Genomic DNA, 22,613 nt, shown 5'->3' with positions numbered 1-22,613 from the left:
TCTAAAACCGAAGAGAGCCGAATAAGAAAATTCTACCAGAAGTCTTAGAATGAATTTATTTTAGAATTTAACTCTCTACTATTACTAAACCATTAGTTTTGTCCCTGTAATTTAATGAAGGATTAGCTTGCCACTTCTAATCTTGATTTAACAAATCAAACACAACCATTTGGTATCATTTAATATTTAATCTTCCATTCATTCATTCATTCCATAAAATTCATTCCCTCCCATTCATGGAGCATCTATTATGTACCACCCATTATTAAAGAAATACCTGCTCCTCTACTTGAAAGGCAGCTTGTTAGAACCTGACTGCCAAGACCATGAAAAACATCAAAATAGAAGAAGGTTGTTTCCAGTCCTACCTCACTCTTCATTTTACACCGGCCATTTCCATTTCAACTTATACTCTTCCACATAACCATGTAATTCCTTTCAAACTCCAAGCATATTTCAAAACAAAATTTACCTGTCCTAAATGCTACTCTAGCTAACCTGATAAACAGAGGCATTCTCATATAAAAAAACCAACAACAACATTAACAGGTTAACCTATTATCCTTCTTACCAGGTAGCAACTGTTTGTTTTCATTTGTCTGCTTGATTTTTAAATTCATCTTATTAGGAACAGGGCCTTAATGGAAAGAGAACCTAGGCAGATAGGTGAGAGTTTAGGCCTGAAGGAAGGGGCATGGCTCCTGGCCTTGGCTTTTTCCTTAAATAGCTATATGTTATTTATATTTTCAGAAAATAATGGCTAACATTATTAACAGGTATTGTTCTATATGCTTTAAGTGTTATTAAATCATTTCATCCTCAAAATAACACTATAAGGCAAGCGCTATCATTATCCTCATTTTATGTCTGAGGAAACTAAAACTTGGAGAGGTTAAGTATTTGTCCAAGATCACACTGCTTGTGACAAAGGGGGAATTTGAATAAGTGCAACTGGTTCCAAAGTCAAAGAACTTAACCACATTATCATACTGCATGCCCAATTTAACTCACAGAATTGTTGTAAAGATTAAATGAGACTAAAGTCTCTGAAAAGGACACTCTATTCCTTGTATTAAAAAAAATTAATCTATGAAAGTGACAGAAAAACTGAAAAGGTTTTCAAGCACACTAGCAAGCAGAGGCAAGGCAGTATTGGTTTTCTTCAGATTAGTATTCCTAGATTATATCACATCACATATGTGGATTAAATAAACACCAACTCTGACTATATATCAACCATAACTTATTGTCTACAAATCTAGTCACTTTTGAAATTTATATTTCACATTGCTCATGGTTAAGTTCCAACACACACTCTCTTTAATTTTACCTGATATAAACCATCTGATATTAGCAAAAGTTCAATTCTTCTAAAACTCATAGAAAAACAAAATCTTTACAAGAAAACATTTAATACATCATGAAATATTATTAATTAAAATGATGCAAGTTGGGCTTCCTTGGTGGTGCAGTGGTTGAGAGTCTGCCTGCCGATGCAGGGGACACGGGTTCGTGCCCCGGTCCGGGAGGATCCCTCATACCGCGGAGCGGCTGGGCCTTGAGCCATGGCCGCTGACCCTGCGCGTCCGGAGCCTGTGCTCCGCAACGGGAGAGGCCCGCATACCGCAAAAAAAAAAAAAAAAAATGATGCAAGTAAACTTAATATTTAAATGATGCTTCTTCGCTGAAAAATTAAAAATGGTAAATTCAAAAATGTAGTGGCTTATTGGAAAGCACAGTAATGAAATATTTCAAGTGACCAACATAGAACTCTAGACTGTATATGAATTTCATTTCCAACCATGCTTTTTCCTCCAACATGATAATAATCTTTGGTTGTCTGATAAAGATGATCAAGAAACTGTTTCACTCCAACAGCTTAATAATATATGGGCAAGCTTCACTTTTACTTGCCTGCAACTTATAAATTCCTCTATCAAAAAGTAATCCACTCTCAACAAGTTTTTTTCTGTCAATTACTTAATACCTTGCCATGGAAATATGTTTCCAATACAATTCTCACCTCTTTTCTCAAGAATGCTATCTCTAAAAACAAATACTAAATTGATCATGCTGTGCAATATTAAAATAATTTATTGTTAATAATCTACCTATTTCTAACAAAAATACAAATATCACAGAATACGCAGATACTCTACTGTGTTACTATTCCCTACATATTAATCCACATTTTTCAAAAATCCATGTTTCTCTATTACAATTTAATTATTTCTAATTTCCCCTTATATATTGTTTTTTCTTGAACCAGGTTCACTTCTGTTATCTTTTGCCTCTAGTTATCTCCCCCCAATCAATTTAAACTTACTGTTAACTCTTGAGGGTTCTCTACCTATTTTCTCTTATTTTATGCATTATTTTTAAATACCCTTTCAAATGGTACCACTACTCTGCCTGTATCTCTGTATAAGTTAAAACTGGAAAATTTTAATAACAGTAACTTTTAATACATTAAAGGATTAAATATGGGGTTTCCTAAATTAAAACTAGACAAAATATTGAAAAAATAAGATACTTTCATACCAAAACGTTTAAATAAAAAAGGAGAAATCTAACTTTCAAATTTTATCTTAGCTGTCTGCAAATGAAATGCAAAATCAATAATATTAATTATTTTTCCATTATAGCAAGAGAGCCCATGTTATTTAATGGTTTGGACTGAAAGGCATCAGGACCTAATGATATAACTCAGTTTGGTGGCTGCATTGAAAATGCTGTGAATTGTTTACAGATTTGTGTTAGTTCTAAATATATGTATAATACATAAATAATTTTGTAAGCAAATGAAGATTTTTATAATAAGGGAATTTTTCCTAAAACAGATTAAATACTTGATCTAAAATTTCATATAAAGCCTTCAAAAATAACCAAATATTCCTGCAAAACCGATTCTAAACTATGTTGGCCTTAGATTATTTTTACCCTTGCATGCAAAACAAACATACATATAAAACAAATAATAACACTTACTATATTCTATTTTTTGAAAATGTATTAGGTATGTAGTCAAATAAAAATACCTAGGATTAATATACCCTCCTAAAGCAATTCTTTGTCCTTATAATTCTCTTGGAGCATTAATCCTCACCTGGCCTCTTTATTACATAAAGTAAATCAGAAAGACTGTAAGGGAGGAAGTCTGTAAGAGCCGAGAGCTGCTTATTGTTGATTTAAATGGTCTTAGTTTTCTTGCCATTCCATTTAGTTCAATGTTGTGGGTTTATGAGAAAATATAATATTTCATGTTTCCAAACTATAAGGTGCCCAGTGAAGTACAATTAAGAGGTAAAGAAATCTTATAAAAAATTTCAAGGCATTTTTTTAATAAAGTACATTAGGAACTGGCACAGCAATATGGGTTTTGTTTTGTTTTTCCTTTTCCTGTTTTATATATAAAATGTTCTCCTATTTTAAATTCCTTTTACTAACATTAATATACAAAAAAGTATGTTCATAGACTAGTAACATTTAGTAAATTCTGGAATATTACCTAATTCATTCAAAAAGGCAGTAAGATACACACAGTATCTAACAACTTAAAACTCCAAAGTGGGAGTAAACACATCATACGCAAATCAAAAGTAGATTAGACAGACTGAACTTTACAAAAATTTCAAAGGAAGAAGATTTCTTAACCAACTTACCCAATTTTTGTCTTCTCTTTTAACTTAGAACAAGTTTTTGTTTTTTTGCTCTCTTTGTCCTTTGGCTTAGATTTCATCCTTCTACCTTTCTTTTCCTCTTTTCCTTCAACTGAAGCACTAGGAAAGTTTTCAGGGCTCATTACTCGTGGAATATTGCGTTCCCCACGCTCCTTTGCTTTTGCTATGGCCTCTGATATTATACGATTAGCCTTTTCTTGCTTGCTTTCTGATTCCACCTTTTTTCTCTGCTTCTTCTCAGACATGATCCTCACCTGGGTATTCTGCAACTTAGTATATGTCCCAGGACCATCACTCTTCTTGGAAGATGGAGGCTAGAGAAATCAAAATAATTTTTATACAACATACCAAAGTACATTTAAACAATTAACATAAATAACCAAAAATTTAGAATTAAACTTTAAGAAGTAAAATACATAAGCAAATATATGAATGCTACAAATTTAAAATTAAAACATTTTGCTGATCTAGAAATTAGTGTAGGTATAAAATAAAAAGCTCAACTACTGCTTTTAAAAGTGAAAGTTAAAGGAGGATAATATAGATTCATTGATATTTTCAGAGCATTCTTGATTATTTGATTCAAATTTTGTCCTATAAATATAGCTAATTCAAATTTAGTCATGTAAATATTCTGGGCATTTGGAATAAGCCTCTTCTTTCCTCTTCATTCCGGAACTCTGAAAATTATTAATAAATTTTAAATAGCAACTTTAATTTAGAATGACTACTCCCCATAGTTTATTATGATTTTTAGAAAAACAAAGCCTCTCTGCTTTATAAGAGAGTGGAATGAGAACCTGAATTCATTTAAATCATTTTAATGTGCAATCTATGCAGCAATGTAGCTAGTTAGTCAACAGACATTCCCATACTTAAAATTAGAGAAAGTTTTAGTTTTTCTGTGAAAGAGTTAAATGAGGATTTTTTTTCTCTTTCTATATCATAATATTTTGCTCAAGCAATTCTGGAAAAAAACAAGTTCTAGTTTTACGTTAAAATTATTAATATTTTAGCAATATCACAGGAAGCAGATCAACAGCATTTTAAAATGAATATTCTCTTTAAACACGCATTCATCCCATATTCTTAGATCACAGTTTTGTTACGTTCTTACCCGTAAACATGCCTCTGACTACAGCAAGGGAAAAAACCACCAGGAATTTCCAAACACATTTTCATGCTGGTTCCAGTGTGCTTCACTGGATATCTTTTCTATACCTGCCTCATCAAAGGTTTCATAGCAGTGCTACAGCACTGGGAAAGGAGGGAGGGCTTAGAATCGCTTACTAAAATGCCACCTTAAGGCCTACAGGCTATAACAAATAACCAAGACGCGAGAAAACAGCAACAAGCTCAAGATGGCGATGCAGTACGACTCCGCAGCAGCAGCCAGTAATAAGGAAGGTTATTCAATCCCATTAGCCTTTTAGCCCAAAGAACCCCTCCTCCTCCCACTCATTCAGGCTTTCACTTACCCTTCCTCTTGGCCTCTTCACTGAAGACATTTTTGGCGTCAGACAAAGGCTTGCCCTCTGCTTTTTCACCACCCCAGGCAGTGCTCAAGAAAAAAGCATTGAAAGAAGATTCCTAAATGGCCTATTTAGCAAGCTGCAACCAAGAGATGCACAACCCTCCACAAATACACATTGTGATGTATCAACACATTTCTGCCTTGGCAAGTTTATATCCACTGTTCATTCTATTTAGATATGAAAAAGACTGTAAACCCGTCCTAAAAAGCTGAGTTTCCTCAATAGCTGTAAGCAGATAGCCAGATTCCAACAAAGCACAGAAAGAAATGAATGCACAAAGCATCAAAATGCATCAGCATGAATATTAGAGATGTCGTTAAAAATACTGACTCCTTCTGAGGAAGTAGGCCAGCAGATGGTGCTACCAGTTATTATTCCATTAGACTCTGCAATTTAACCCCCAATGGACTGTTCTTCCCTCCATGTAACACATTAACTCTCACTCTACCATTTCCCGTAGTAAAGTTTTAAAAAATATACGTAAAAACCTGATTTTAAAAAATCATCTGAAAATGAAAACTGTGGTTAAACGGCTGTAGGTAGCTATCAATATTAAAAAACAAAGTCCAATGCAATTTCTACCAGAGAAAAATACTTTTCTCCGTGATACTCTAAAATATTTAAAACATAAACACATCTGAAGACGAGCAAAGGGTTAAAGAGGAGGTCATGCAAATGAACCCATAACAAGTGACTTCTCTTTAAGAAATTAGATAAGGTTTCTTATTATTCTTCTAACAGAAAGCTAACAATGTCATTTTTAAGACTGAGAAATGAAGCTATTTTCATTTAAATTCCAAAAAGCTTAAGATTTTGAAATGAACACATAAGAGCTGTCTATAAAAAAATAACTAGCCATAGTTAAATTACTGCCTTACTTAAACCTGAATAAATACATTAATTCATTTTCCTAACATAAAAAAACTCCTAAACATTCCTGACCTTTACTCCTCACATTCTATTTCAACTCAACTGTTGTTTTTAAGATAAAATTTTAGTTTTAGTCCCTGCTAAAAATAAATAAGTAGCAAGTCCTCCTGAATTTGATCATTATATACCTATACTTTTCATCTATAAAATATTGAGACTATTTTAGTAAGCAATGACCTTAAATACCTAAAACAAAATTTTCACTGCCTCAAAATTCACGTTTACCTCTTTCATTAATACCATTTTTTAAAAATTGGTCTTGGCAAGTCATCTGATATCTGTATTAAAGAACCTGTTTTTAGTTATTTCCTTTCAGGCATCAAAGGTCTCGAAATGGAGCAACATTATATAAACAGTGTCCTAGAAAGACCAATCTAAGGAACAGAAGAGGAAATTAAAGGCATAGGACCACTAATGCAAGAAAAGGATCTTACTGACCTGGAGGTCATCTATGTAAAAATCGTAATAACCAATAATAAGGGCTAACACTTACCAAGTGCTTATTAGGTGACAGGCACTATTCTAAGCATTTTACATGTAATAATTAATTTAATCCTGAATAATAGGGTAATAGTGATAATGGAGAGGAGTAACAAATGGGAGAGATATTCTTACAGCAGAACTGCAAAATGATAGACCTAAGCACATAAGTTTTTAAAATCATAATATAATAATAATAGCTAACACTTACTTATTCCCTACTATGTTCTAGGCACTATTCCTATTATGACACATACATGAACAACATGGATTTAAACTGTGGGTCTACTTACATGCAGATTTCTTTCAATAATAAATATTACAGTACAGTTGGTTTCATCCAAGGATGTGGAACCACAGATATGGAGGAATCAAGAACTACAAATATGGAAGAATCACATATATGGAAAACTGACTATAAATTATACTTGGATCTTTCAATTAATCTCTAATCCGGCATTGTTCAAGGGTCAACTGTATATTAACTCAATTAATCTTAAAAACAACCCTGTGAGATATGTACTACTGTTACCCTCATTTTATAGCTAAAGATAGTAAGGCATAGAGAAATAACTTGCCCAAGATCACACGGCTACTGAAAGATGGGGTAGGGATTAAGAGGCAGAGAGCCTCATAATGGAAACCGTGCTCTTAACCACTGTATTATACCATATTTGGTTCAAATATCATAACTTACAGAGATTAATTTGAACACAAAAGAAATTAAATGACTTTCTCAAAATCTCAGAGATACTAGTAAGGAAGCAAGAACAAAATTTAGTTTTTTTCAGTGCCCTTTCCAAGAGGTAGAAATCAACTAGATATGGGTGGGTTTTGGCTGAAGAGCAGGAAGAGTCAATACTTGCTTTCTAGACCAAGTACTGGTACAGGAGGAGATAAAAGAAATATTGAGAAAGGGTATGTATGTGTGCATAAGTTTAATTCTTTCCACACTGAGTTTGAAATGAAAAGTTTGAGTAACTGGAAATTTTGGACTCGATCCTTGGAGAGGTCAGGGCTGGAATATAAGATGTGGATTCTCTTGCTGTTTTCTTTGAATACCCTTAACTCACTGACACTATCCACAGAAACTAGGATGATTTCCAAAATATCTCACTTCTCCTTAAAGTTTTTCAATAGATTCCATTACTTGATTCAAAAATCCCAATTATTTAACAATAAAAACAGTAGACAATCAAACATTTGTGATCAAACATTTCTGTGATCAAATATTTCTTCTACTCTTAGGATATAGTATTTTAACTCTATATTCCCACAGAACATCAACACTGAGGTGTTAACTAACTAATCATTTTTAATGTAGGTGATTTCCCAATTTACACAGACACAAACATACAAAAAGGCAGTTAATAGTAACTTTTCTCAATGTTACAATTTTTCTCTTTTTCACCTACATAAGCAGTCAACAAATTCTGTCCAATCTACTTGTGTTTTATTTTGTTTTCTTCCTCTCAGTCCCAACAGCTCCTGCTGTATTAATTTCCCACTTGTTATGGTTACATTATAGTGATGTAGGAAAATATCTTTATCTGTAGGAAATATATCAAGTCATTTGGGGTGATGGAACATCCGGTTTGCAATCTGCTCTCCAATTTTTTACAAAGTAAAAGAATTTCTTTGTATTTCATTTGTGATTTCTCTGTAGGTTTGTCACAATTTCAAAACTCAACTTTTAAAATAAAGGCAGGGACTTCCCAGGCAGCCCAGTGGTTAAGACTCTCCCTTCCAATGCAGGGGGTGCGGGTTCAATCCCTGGTCGAGGAGCTAAGATCCCACATGCCTCATGGCCAAAAAACCAAAACAAAACAGAAGCAATGTTGTAACAAATTCAATAAAGACTTTAAAAATGGTCCACATCAAAAAAATCTTTAAAAAAATAAATACATAAAGGCAAAGGCCTTGTGCCCCAAGGACCTGTATGCTAAATGAGAAAAAAAAAAAGAAGGCACATATATTAACATATCCAAATATTTATAAGAAAAACAAGTCACAGCAAAACATAAAGATGGTATCATATGCGATATATCAATTATTTTGATAGCAACTAGAAGAATATATGAAAGACCCTGGATGTCATATTTCAATACTAGGGAAACTCAAGGATTTATGGTATGAGTGTTTTTCAAACCAAAGGTCATGATCTAATAACAAGTCATGATATAAATTTAGTGGGTTCAGACCAGCACTAAAGAAATGAAATATAACAGAATGAAAAAGAGTGGTACCTAACCTGTATGAATGCTACCTCTTAAAAATTAGATAGTTTTAATACCATGGTTACTACTCCTCTTTTCCTTCATGAGAGAATGCAGCAAAGAGATTTGAGTAAGAAATTAGAGGTGTTAAAACAGGAGTGGGGACTCAGTTCTTCCTCCTCTTGGTGGAATAATTTTCCCACATACCTACCCACTCACACTGGGGAATTCATCCATCAAATATTTTAGTTGCATACAAATAATTTAAAAATTTGAATCACCAGTGTGTAGACCTGAGTGGAAATCATAAATTTTCAAAAAGAAGGGGAGAATGATCACATGGCTACCATACATCTACTATAGAGCACAGGTTCTACTATTAGGGAAAATTGTAAAAAATTTAAAGTTCTACTTCACACATTTTAAAAACAATATGAAGGAATAAAAAGTCTCAAATAATAAAAGATATAATTCCTTAGTAATAATAAAACACAGAACAAAGAATTTTCAACAACATATATAAAACTGTATTATAGCTAAAAAAAATCTTCCAACTTATCTCAGGAGAGATGACTCTCAGGCTTCAGACCTGGGGGACTAGGTGAATGGAACTTGCAATGGAAGAGAATACAAAACAGAATAGAGATAGCAAGACTTGATCAAGAATGAGTTTTACTGCCTAGAGAGACAATGCTGAATAAGAGAAGAGAACCATTAGTGAAAACCCAAAACACCAAGTTCTAAAGAGCTAGCAGATGAAGAGGAGTTAAAGAAGGAAAACAGAAAGAAACTACAAAAATGGTAAGATGAGCATCAGGAAAGAGTGGTGTCATGGAAGCCAAGAGGAAAGAATAAAAAGATCTGCCATCAAAAGGAAAGTAAATATCTGAGAGTAATTTGATATTATAAAGCTAACTTAGAAAGCATTTTAGTTCTGTTGAATTGTTTATAGTAAGCCAGTATGCTAGTTTTTAACATTTTTATTTTAGGAAGAATCATATAATTATGTACTTAAATATTCAAATTAGATAGCTAGTGGGAAGCAGCCGCATAGCACAGGGAGATCAGCTCGGTGCTTTGTGACCACCTAGAAGGGTGGGATAGGGAGGGTGGGAGGGAGAGGCAAGAGGGAGGAGATATGGGGATATATGTATATGTATAGCTGATTCACTTTGTTATACAGCAGAAACTAACACACCATTGTAAAGCAATTATACTCCAATAAAGATATTTTTTAAATATTCAAATTAAACCAACCTCTAAAAACAAATTTGTAGTTAATTTTAGTAATACGTGTCAAACATTAGTGGTAACTTCTTTTGCATTTATTGCATATAACATTTTTTTCCACAAGGTACCAATAAAGACTTGCTTTTAAAGAGAAGAAAAGGAGGAAAAACTGATCCAAATTATTACCTGTCAAATCCTCTGAGTTTTACCCTTAGATTTGTTTTTCAGAGTTTTTGATGTATCTGAAGCAATTATTTTATTTCACTTTCTTCACATTTGTGAACTCACATGTTCACAAATTAAAAGGCTTATTTTCATTTTGTGACTTGTACTAGTATCCAGGTTTCCACTTTTAGCTAATGATGACATTCCTTCTTTTTTCTAAATCTTGAATTTTACACTGATACGGTAATACTATTAAAAGTATTCCCTCTATTTTAATCATCCACATAGCAGTTCAGGCAAATAGTAGATATTCATAAAAGTTGTTTTTTTAAAAAATAAACATTTATTATGTGACTTACAGGAAATACAGAGAGAGAAGAATATGTTAGAGGATACCATGGGAATGTAACCAGCAAAATCCAGAATGTGGGAAATTCTAAAGAAAAATGACTGTTTCTTCAGCAAAGAAACAATAAGAAACAAAGAAGGGTAATCATAGATCAAAAGAGGTTTAAGACTAAATGTAATGCCAAAATAAAAAAAAAAACAGAAAAAAGAGAAGACACACACTTAAAATTCGTATCAAATGAATGCAATACATGGCCCTTGTTTTGACATAGACCTGAACAAGTCTGTAAGACTACATTTATTAATACTAGAGAACTTTAACTTTGATTGGGTATTTGATTATGAAGGAATTACAGTTATTTTTTTAAGTGTGAAACTAATTTTGCAATTGTGTCTTAAAGCTAAAACCTTTGTCTTTTAGATATACAAATTGAAATATTTACAGATAAAGTGATATCTGAAATATTTACAGATAAAGTGATATGATTAAGGTGTGTTTCAAAATAGTCCCTGAAGGGACTAATAGTCTCTGTATGATTGTCAGAGGGTCGTATAGATGAAAAACAATTGCCTATAAACTGATGGCTGTCATAGCTGGGTGATGTCTACTCTACTTCTGTGTACACTTGAAATATTATATAATAAAGAAATTTAAACCGTTATATTCTGGGTATAACAGGTAATTTGGCATGACAAGAAAACTGGATTCATGTGGAAGAATGATAAGCAATAAAGACAGAAAGGTAATGGGTCAGATTATCAAAAGTGTTATAAGTTATGCTAAAGTATCTGGACTTTAAGCTAAAGTGAATTGGGGAATCAATAAGTGATTACATACAGAGAGGTAACAGGATCAGATTTTTAGATTTAGGGCTGCTAACTGGTTTCAATAAAAATACCCAAATACTTCATGGAAACTTTTTTATTTACAAAAAGGCCATATATGATATAAAAACAAGTAATATTTAACCTTCTATTTTATATTAGTTTGTGTTGCTTTCTTAATGCTGTATTTTCAAAACTTCATCTTTTGTTTCCAAACAAATCAAAAGTGTATTTTAAAAACATTAAACCACAAAATCTCACGAAGTTCCTTACTTACTGACAACATTAAATATACTGAATTCATCAGTCCATAAATTACTAATGATACTAAAAGCTGTTCTCAGCGTAATGTTGTGATTAAAGGAAAGGGCTTTGGACTCAGCCAGCCCTGGGTTTCATCATCTGTAAAATGGAGATAATAGTAGCGTCTACCTTCTAGGGCTGTTGTGAGACCTAACAGGTAAAGCTTGTAAAGTGCTTAGTACGGTGTCTGGCATACAAATACTCAGAAGTGCTAGGTACTATTGTTATTGCTGTAATGTGATATTGTGCCCACCTCTGTGCATCATCATATCAGGGGATACAATGATGTCAGTATGTCTTATAACTGGTACTGTTATCTTTAAAAAAATGTATTTTATTTTTGGCTGTGTTGGGTCTTTGTTGCTGTGCACGGACTTTCTCTAGTTGCATCGAGCGGGGGTTGCTCTTTGTTCTGGTGTGCAGGCTTCTCACTGCCGTGGCTTCTCTTGTTGCAGAGCACCGACTCTAGGCCCGCAGACTTCAGTAGTTGTAGCTCGCGGGCTCTAGAGCGCAGGCTCAGTAGTTGTGGCGCACGGGCTTAGTTGCTCCGTGGCATGTGGGATCTTCCTGGACCAGGGCTCAAACCCGTGTCCCCTGCATTTGAAGGTGGATTCCTAACCACTGTGCCACCAGGGAAGCCGGTACTGTTATCTTTGATCCCTTGGTTAGAGTAATGTCTGCCATTACTCTCTGCTATAAATTTCTCCTTTTATAATTAACAAGTATCTTATCAGACTATGCAAATATCTTGTTCTCATATATATTTGCCTAGTAATTTTAGCATGCATTGATGGTTCCTGCCTATAACAATTATTATTTGGTTATTCACCTAATGGAAATTTTTTATTTCCATCATTCCTTCCACATTTTCTCCTGGAATTCTACTATAAACAAAAGTTGCCTATTCTCCTTATTTATTTATTCATTCATTCATTCATTCATTTATTCAATTATTGATACTGGTATAGACTCACAGATATTTATTTTATTCTATGGGTTATAATCTGATACTATGATTATGTGTTATTCAAATTGTCCCAGCTTTCACCATATAGAGCTCCTTCAAGTTGGTTCCTGAACCTTGTTTACCACCATCATATTTTGAACACTTCCTTACTTTCTGGCACTGTAAGATATTCCAGGTTCATGGTAAGAATAGTTTTAACGGAGTGGTTGAGGCGGAAGCCATATTATAGTAGATTAAGAAGTAAATTGGAAGAAAGTAAGTAGATACAGTGTTAAACACTTTTCCTAAATAAATGAAGGGAAAATGGCAGGCTACCGTGGAATTAGAAACTTGAGTATGTTTATTGGCTATAGAAAAGAAGTCAGTAGACTGCTTGAACATATGAGAGAGAAAGAAAAGCTAGAGAGTGAGTTTTATCACAAGTAGAAAATTTAAAGCATTTTCCATATAACAATTCAAAATTATCACACCACCAATAAAAAATTAAAATATTGTATATAAATATCACTTTGGTAAATAATATGAACTTCCCATAGCACCTTTTCTAAAATGCTTCTTAGGGGAAAAAATTTTTTTTAAAGACTTCTTGAATATGTTAATTCAAAAACCATTTTCCTTCACAAAAGTTTTCACAATTTCTGGTGTATTTTTAAATCTGACTTCACAATATTCCTATTAATCAAATTATTAAAATTAATCAAATATTAATTATTCCTAACTGCAGATGAAAGAGTTGCTATTATCCATTTTCTCCAGATTAAGAGAGAGACTGGAGTGTAGCAGTGACAGTGTGACAAAACCAATAGGTGAAATACACTCTTAAAGTCTTGAGAAGACCTGATAAAGTAGAAGGGCAACAGTGTAAGCAAATTAACCAAACAGCTGCATAATTCTGTGGACAACGCTAACCATCATATTCTAAATTCTTTTGGCAATGTTTCCAAAAATATTAATAAAACAAATACAAAGGAAAAAACCTCTTTCAAGTCTTTTAAAGGGGAGATTGAGAGTTGGTTCTGTTGAAAGACACTGTTTTTTTGTATACAATGCATTATGAAAAATCAATTTTAACTTTCAGAATTCTGAGATTATATATAAAAAGCTATTTGAACATTCAAGTAATTACTAACATAAATAAAAATGATGTTAAGGGAAGGCTAACATAAATACATTTGCAATAAGGAAAAAATTTAAAGGTATTTGAACTTGATTTACAGTTTTAGGCAAAAGAAAATCAAATGCTGAAAAGTATCTATATATAAAAAGTCAAAAGCGTTTCAGAAATCACAAAATATACTTAATTTCATCATATTAAAATTTCATCTTGCAGAATGCAAAGGAAGTAATGAGAGACACTGCATCTCTGGATGTACTCTGACCATAAGAAAAAAAGTTATTTGTGGAAGTAGAAATGATGGGAATTACATGAAAAAACTAAACATGACCTTTTGGTGTCCATGACAGGTCTAGGCATAGTAGTTGTGTGTCAATAAATGTACACCTTTTGAAGTTAAAGAAAAAAAAGTATCATCATATGGCCTGAAACTTACAAAAGCATAGACAGATCAATAAACTCAGGAAATATAGTTCAACAAGTCAGGACTCAAAAATAAAATTCCAACAATTCAATAAGAAATGATTCTAACAACAAATGTAGTGTATCTAAAATTACTGGGTGCAGCCTTACAGATTTCAAAAAGTAGAATACAAAAGGCAGATTTAAGAAGAATATGAGAGGGGCACTGACCTGTAACAACAGTGCTGGGAAGTCCACAATGAGTTAAGGAGGATGTAACTCCAATGGTGGGTCTGAACCTGGGGGAAGTCATGCTACATTTTTTTTAAGAATAGGAAGAGGCAAACCTACGCATGTCAACTGAGCTCTTCCAAAATTTGTACAACAGAATCTACTTCCTCAGCTTCTGCTAAACTGCTCCAAATGAATATTTTCAGTTTAAATTTGTGAACTGGTGCCATCTGGTCAATCTTCTGGGTTCCTACTAGCCTTTCACTTGAGCTTAAAATCTCTTCAGCAACCCTACCATTAGTTCTTAATTAGCAACCCTCTTAGATCATACACAAAAATGCTGATTAAACAAAAAATCTTATGAGGCTGAATCTATAAATGGGTATTCTTGTGTGCAGGCGTGGACACACACACACACACACACACACACACACACACACACTCCTACCTACTTAAAAAAAAAAAAAAGTACATGCCTTAACAGCAGCTCATGTGAAAAATACCAGGGAATTTTAGCTCACTGTAAACTAAATGAGTGTATGGTGTAATGAGCTTGCCAAAAAACAAATGCAATCTTACATTGCACAAACAGAAATGTGGTATAAGGAACAAGGGAGGTGATAATTACAGTATACTCTAGTCTCACCAAGAGAAATGTATTCTGTTTTGGGTTTAAGAGGAATACAAACTAGATCACTCATTCAAGACGTATTATTTGAGTACATACTACCTGCCAGACAGATTGTTATAAGTACTGGGAATAACACAGTAAACAAGACAAAGTCCCTGCTTTAATGGAGCTAACATTTTAGAGAAGGAGATAAACAAAAAGGAAAAAAAAAAAACAAACCCATCAGGTAAGGGTAATGGCTATGCAAAGAATGAAAATAGGATGATGTGATTAAAAGTGATAGGGTGACTATTTTAAAATGGACTCAATGAAAGTCTAACTGAGGAGGCCACTTACACTGAACTCTGCATGAAAAGAAAGAACTAGCAATGTAAAGATGTGATGAAAGATGAATCAAATTATTCTCAGCAGCCTAGAGAGATAAGCAACAAAGCACAAAGACCAACATACTGGGTTTTATATCTTAATAAGAAGTTTCCCTACTGGATAACATTTGCACCAACTACATTATACTTCCCAGTCTATACATCTGGAGACTACTCCATGGAAGTGCGCCTCAATTCCTCTTCAGATCTTATCTGTTCAGGTCCTACAGTTTTTAAGCTGGTTCCTTCTAGTAATGAGCCATGACTATTCTTGATGGTCTGATTTTCTAGGTCAGTGTTTTTTAACTATGAACTAAAATCTCATTACAAGCCATCAATTCAGTGGATAGCCATTAACATTCTTTATAAATGAAGTAGACTAGTGTTTTGAGAAGCACTGGTTACATCTTAATACATACACGCCCCTACATATATACATTCATAAACATTTAAAAACACGTCTATGCTGGGTCCCAGACAAAAACTTTGAAAAACACTGTTCTAAGAGGTTAATGAATACTTCCATGTCATTTCATAGGAGAGTTCAATCCAGACTCTTATTTAGGGTTGGAGGGCTTTAAGTCACCTGGTATTAGTCAACCTGGAGGATGGGATCAACCACATTGGGCAATCAATTAATCAATCAGTTACATCTATTTAATGGAGCACCAATAAAAACTCTGACACTGAAGCTCAAGTGACATCCCTGATTAACAATACCCGATGCGTACTGTCATGCATCAATGCTGGGACCTCTCTCCAAGGAGAGAGCTTTGTGTTGAAACCCTCTGAGACTGCCCTATGCATCCCTTCTTTGGCTAATTTTAACCTGTAACCTCCTCTGTAATAATCTGTAACCACAAGTATAATAGTTTTCAGTGAGTTCTGCTAGCCTATTATTGAAACTAAGGGTGGTTCTGGGAACCTCCAGAATTTGTAGTTGGTGTCAGAAGTGAGGAGAGTCTTGGGACTGTGTTAGCTTTGCAGCTTGGCTATCTCTTGAGTAACACTCTCCAATGAAAACAAAAAGTTTAATGAGAAAATGAGAGATCTTGATCTGATAACTATCTTCAAATGTTAGCCAACTGCAAAGATTTTCAAGTTTTTGTAAGATGAATAAAACTAAGACTGCAATGATTCCATTCTACTGAAGGCCTATCTATAGGAAATCTGGACTGAGAAAACTGCTTCCTTAAATATTCCTATGCAAAATCTTAAAAACACAATCTGTATACAGGAAAATATCCATATAACAAAAAACTGGGTAAAGAATACACTAGACCTAGCCGTACTATTTTTTACAATTGCATACAAATCTGCAATTATCTCAAAATAAAAAGGTTTAATTTTTTTAAAAAAGAAAGCTTAGGCCTTTCCTGAGCTCAGAGACAGTCTCCTTCTGGCCTTGAAGAAACGAGCTGCTACGAGTTCTACAGCTACAAGGAAATGAATTCTGCTGACGATCCCATTAGCCTAGATGAGGGCTGTGAGTCTCTGATGAGATCACAGCCCCACTGGACTCGCTGGATGCAGTCTTGTGAGACCCCAAGCAGATAATCCAGCTAAGCTGTGCCTAGACCCTTGACCCAAGGAAACTAAGAGATAATAAATGGATGCTGTTTTAAGCTACTAAATATATGGTTAATTTGGCACTACATTCACATACCCTACAATTGAACAATTTCACTCCTGGGTACATACTCAACATAAATACATATAAAGTTCAATAACAGGTAAAACTAATCTATGAGGGTAGAAGTCAAAATGGTGATTACCCTTAGGGTGAGAGCAAGCAGGGACTAGTAGGAGGCCCAAGGAGATTTCTAGGATTGTGATAATGTTCTATTTATTGATCTGGATTGGTGAAATAGATGATGTTTACTCTGTGAAAATTTATCAAACTACTTACAATTTGTGTACTTTTCTGTATGTATGTTATACGTCAACAAAACTTACATTAACAGAAGTTACATTACATAACCCTCAAACTGAAGACTATTATTTAACTGTATTATCATTAATCTAAGTAAACAATTCATTACAACCAGATTTTAAGGAAAAAACCATCTGTTCTAATGCAATGATGTCTTGACACTAAAATTATTTTTCTTTATTGTGTTAGCATGATATTTCATGCTTTTCATCCAGAAAAATAATTTTAAAAAGGGAAATATGATATTATATGTTCCCTCAATAAGAGGAGAAATCTACAAAATGCTGAAAGACATCTGAGAGCTAATTCAACCAATATTATTAGGGGAAGGTAGGAGCTAGAGGAAAAGGAAGTTTTTTAAAACCCACAATCAAAATGTGAAGATTTTAAACAGAAATATTCTAAGTCTATACTCATTTTAGGTTGTTACGCTTCTGAATAACATGATCATCTTCTCTCTTTCCAGTTATAGCTCCAATTTTTTGTTTTACTTTATATTCTAGCAACACTGAAACAATGTTTTTTTTAAAAAAAACAAGTTATAATAACTTTGAATTTACTGTTCTAGTTGTCTAGAGTGTCCTTTCTCTAAAAGGTAGCCTAGCAAATGTCTATTCAAAACTCAGTGTAGGGACTTCCCTGGTGGCACACTGGTTAAGAATTCGCCTGCCAATGCAGGGGACACGGGTTCAATCCCTGGTCCAAGAAGATCCCACATGCTGTGGAGCAACTAAGCCCGTGTGCTACAACTACTGAGCCTGTGCTCTAGAGCCCGCGGGCTGCAACTACTGAAGCCCGCATGCCGAGAACCCATGCTCCGCAACAAGAGAAGCCACTGCAATGAGAAGCCCACGTACCGCAAAGAAGAGTAGCCCCAGCTCACCACAACCAGAGAAAGCCTGCGCGCAGCAACGAAGACCCAATGTAGCCAAAAATAAAAATAAGTAACTAATAAAAAAACAAACTCAGTGTAGATATCACTTCCTTTTACAATATGTAATTTTACTGCTATATTTGCCATAGCATATTTTAGTTATTTATAAGTCAAGGTCATATTTGATTTGTACCTCTAAAATCTATTCAGTGTTTGGTACAGTTGCATCATCTATGCAACGAGGATAATCATAGTATCTAAAGGATCTTAGAACAGTATCTGACACATAATAAGCACTCAATAAATATTAGTATTAATTATTATGATAAAGATTAATGTTCCTTATATAAAGAAGTCTCAGAACTCCATAATATGAAAACAACTATTCCAATTTTAAAAATGGGCAAAATTTTTGGCAGACACTGCCGAAGATGATAAATGCATGGCAAATAAACACAAGAAAAGATGCTCACATTATTAGACATAAGGGAAATGCAAATTCAAACCACATGAGATACCACTACACATCTATTTGGTTAAAAAAAAAACATGAACAATGCTAAGTAGGAAGAGGAAGAGAGGATATTGAGAAACTGAAACTCATACGCTGCTGATGGAAATGCAAAATGATACTGCCATTTTGGAAAACAGGTGGTAGTTTTTTACAAAGTTAAACATACATTTAATTTATGACCCCTGGCAATCCCACTCTGATACCTTTACCCAAGAGAAATGAAAACATATGGTAACATAAACACCGGTACACAAATGCTTAAAAAGGCTTTTATTCATAAATGCCAAAACCCAGAAACAATCCAAATGTCCTTTATCTGATATATACAATCTTTGGTTCATTCATATGATGGACTACTACTCAGTAACATGAAGGAACACACTACTGATACATGCAACAAAAAATACATTATGCTAAGTGGAAGAAGTCAGACTAATAAGACAACATGATATATGATTCCATTTATACAACATTCTCAAAAATGCAAAACTATAAGGAAAGAAAATTAATCACTGTTTACCAGGATCTGGGGTTGAGGGAAAGGCTGAGTACAAAGAAGCACCAGAGGATGTTTTGGGGTGATGGCAAAATTCTTTATCTTGATTGCGGTGTGTTTATACAATGTACATGTTTGTCAAAACTCACAGAAATGTACACTAAAAAAGGTGAATTTTACTGGATATAAGTTATATCTCAATAAACCTGAATTTAAAAAGCGATTAATGTTCTTTAGGTCTCAATTCCCATATTAAGAAGTTAATACCACTAGATTCTAAATCTAGGTTAATGTCTTGATATCCCTTTTCCTTAATCCCAGCAGCTGTCCCTGAAGCCTTATGCTATGATAATTATCTAAATCTCTAGACATTGCCTATTCCTAGATTTCTAGATGCTGTTTTCTCACTTATCTGCTTTCAGGAGTCTGTGTTGTATGTGGCTAGACCTCCTTAATCCCACAAAATTGCCTAGTTAGACTTCTTTCTATAAATGACTGGGTCTTACAACACAAACACACATGCGCACATGCGCACATGCACACACACACACACACACACACACACACCTCTTTACCAGGTCTTAGCAACATTAGAGAAATTGATCTCTTCCATGTCTGGCTGTGCAAAAGACTTCAACAGACTCTTCACAAAAGAAGATATGCATTTTTGGACAATAAGTCCATGAAAAGATGCACAGTATCATTATCCATTAGGAAAATACAAATTAAAACTATAATGAGATATAGTATACAGCCAATCAAGTGGCTAAAATTAAAAAGACTAACAACACCAAAGACTGAAGAAGAGGGAGCACCTGGAACTCTCATACACTGCTGGTGGGAGTGTAAAATGGTGCAACCCCACTTTTGAAAACAGTTTGGCAGTTTTTTATTAAGTTAAACATATATTCAACATATGACCCAGCAACCTCATTACCTTTGTATGTATCCAAAGAAATGAAAACATATGTACACAAAAAGACTGAACTTAAATGTTCACTGAAGCATTATTAAAAATAGCCAAGGCCTTCCCTGGTGGCGCAGTGGTTGAGAGTCCGCCTGCCGATGCAGGGGACGCGGATTCGTGCCCCGGTCCGGGAGGATCCCACATGCCGCGGAGCAGCTGGGCCCATGAGCCGTGGCCGCCGAGCCTGCGCATCCGGAGCTTGTGCTCCACAACGGGAGAGGCCACAACAGTGAGAGGCCCGCGTACCGCAAAAAAAAAAAAAAAGCCCAAAACAAGAAACAACCCAAATGTCTATCAATAGGTAAAATGGACAACTGTGGTGTACTCATAAAGTAGAATGCTACTCAGCCATAAAAAGGAGCAAACTACTGACTCACCCAACAACATAAATGAATCACATATGCATTGTGCTGAGTAAATAAAGCCAGACTCAAAAGGCTACCTACTGTATGATTTCATTTATATCACACTCTCAAAAAACACAACAAAAATATAAGGGCAAAAATCAGTGGTTGCCAGCAGCTGGTGGCTGGGGGAGGGACTGCTACAAAAGAAGATGAGGGAATTTTGAAGGGATAGGGAATCATTCTGTATCTTGATTAGTGGTGGTACTTACATATACTTGTCAGAACTGTGCACTAAAAAGAGTAATTTTTTACTGTACTTAAATTATATCTAAAAAACAAAACTACTGATACATGATATAACATGGATAAATCCCAAAAATATCATGTAGAATGAAAAAAGCCTGACACAAAAGAGTACATAACATATGATTCCATTTATAGGTAATCTGAAACAAGCAAAACTAATCTATAGTGACAGAAGGTAGATCACTGATTGCCTGGGGACCAGGGATGAGAGGATAACTGCCTACACAGGAAAAAAGGAAAATTTGTGGGCTTATGGAAATGTTCTATACTTTGATTGTGATAATGATTATATAGGGTATACATTGTCAAAAATCATCAAATTACACTCAAAATGGGTATATTTTATCGTATGAAATTATGCCTGAATAAAATCAATTTTAAAATGTACTTACCCAGTGAACATAAACGTAACAGGATAAATTTTACCCTGACTTATCTATTTAACAATTCCTATTCTTTTATTAGTTTTAATTACATCACTACAAACTAAAGTTAGATTATTTTATCTTAATTTCTATAATTTATGCTAGTCTATTGGCTGGTGATAACAAATTTAGAAATATTTGCTAAGAACACATTTCATACAGGTAATATGTTCAACAACAGACTCTCTGGAGAACAAATAAGAAATATGAGCGGGTGATGATGGTGGGATGAATTGGAAGATTGGGATTGATGTATGTATATACACTAATATGTATAAAATAGATAACTAATAAGAACCTGCTGTATAAAATTCAAAAAAAAGAAAAAAGAAACGCTGTCTACAAAAAAAGTTAATATTTTTATTGCAGAGATTTATCTCTGCTTTTACTGCAGAGATTACACAGCTATATCTATACCACATTTCATGTATGACAAAAGGAAGAAAACAGTAAATAATCAGTTGTTTGAGGGAACAGCTAAATCAATATGGATCACAGAGGAAAAGGAGACTTGATCTGTGTTGCCTAAGAATAAGTTAATTTTTAAATGAAAAGATAATAAGAGGGCTTCCCTGGTGGCGCAGTGGTTGAGAGTCCGCCTGCTGATGCAGGGGACGCGGGTTCGTGCCCCAGTCCGGGAGGATCCCACATGCCGCGGAGCGGCTGGGCCCGTGAGCCATGGCTGCTGGGCCTGCGCGTCCGGAGCCCGTGCTCCGCAACGGGAGAGGCCACAACAGTGAGAGGCCCGCATACCGAAAAAAAAAAAAAGAGAAGATATTCAAGGGAGTGAGCTAAGCATGAGTAAAAGCATAACAACTGAAATAAAGATTTACAAAGACCAGCATTTCACAAGCTATATTCTAAGAAATTGTGGATATTAAACCATTCATATTCCTATAAAATTCTGAGAAGCTGCCTTGTATTTACCTTTCTTGGAGCATTACGATAAAGTGTAATTTATTAAAAGCTCACTCTGAGAAGTCCATAGAGAACTAGTAGTAAAGGACCTTGCATAGAATTGATAGGACAAAATTAAGAAACACCTTTGATTCTTAGTATAGATAACAACTCTTTTGTATCTCTTATAAGTCATCATTTTTAAAGTACAAAATGTTGGAGGCGGAAGGGTAAGCTGGGACGAAGTGAGAGAGTGACATGGACATATATACACTACCAAATGTAAAACAGATAGCTAGTGGGAAGCAGCTGCATAGCACAGGGTGATCAGCTCGGTGCCTGTGACCACCTAGAGGGGTGGGATAGGGAGGGAGATGCAAGAGGGAAGAGATATGGGAACATATGTATATGTATAACTGATTCACTTTGTTA

At 34.5% G+C, this 22,613-nt stretch overlaps 1 protein-coding gene across 22 annotated transcripts in view; it reads right to left on the bottom strand.

Moving 5' to 3' along the window:
• CHD9 (chromodomain helicase DNA binding protein 9) overlaps positions 1-22,613 on the bottom strand; it is a 236,622-nt gene that overhangs the window by 108,589 nt on the left and 105,420 nt on the right. For 19 of the 22 annotated variants that reach the window (XM_022555138.3, XM_022555133.3, XM_022555136.3 and 16 more), the window contains one exon: positions 3,663-3,994. In XM_022555138.3, coding sequence (XP_022410846.1) covers positions 3,663-3,994 — 332 coding nt within the window. Of the gene's footprint in view, positions 1-3,662; positions 3,995-4,797; positions 5,132-5,158; positions 5,242-22,613 lie in introns of those variants that run through there. The other 3 variants (XM_022555145.3, XM_022555146.3, XM_022555147.2) reach the window with 2 other exon arrangements.

This window comes from Delphinapterus leucas, chromosome 20 (genome assembly GCF_059928025.1).
Source record: "Delphinapterus leucas isolate spDelLeu-1000000601 "Yukka" chromosome 20, BTC_Dleu_Yukka2, whole genome shotgun sequence".
NCBI lineage: Eukaryota > Metazoa > Chordata > Mammalia > Artiodactyla > Monodontidae > Delphinapterus > Delphinapterus leucas.
Note: the sequence above shows the minus strand (reverse complement) of the source record. Positions and strands in the feature narration are given on the sequence as shown.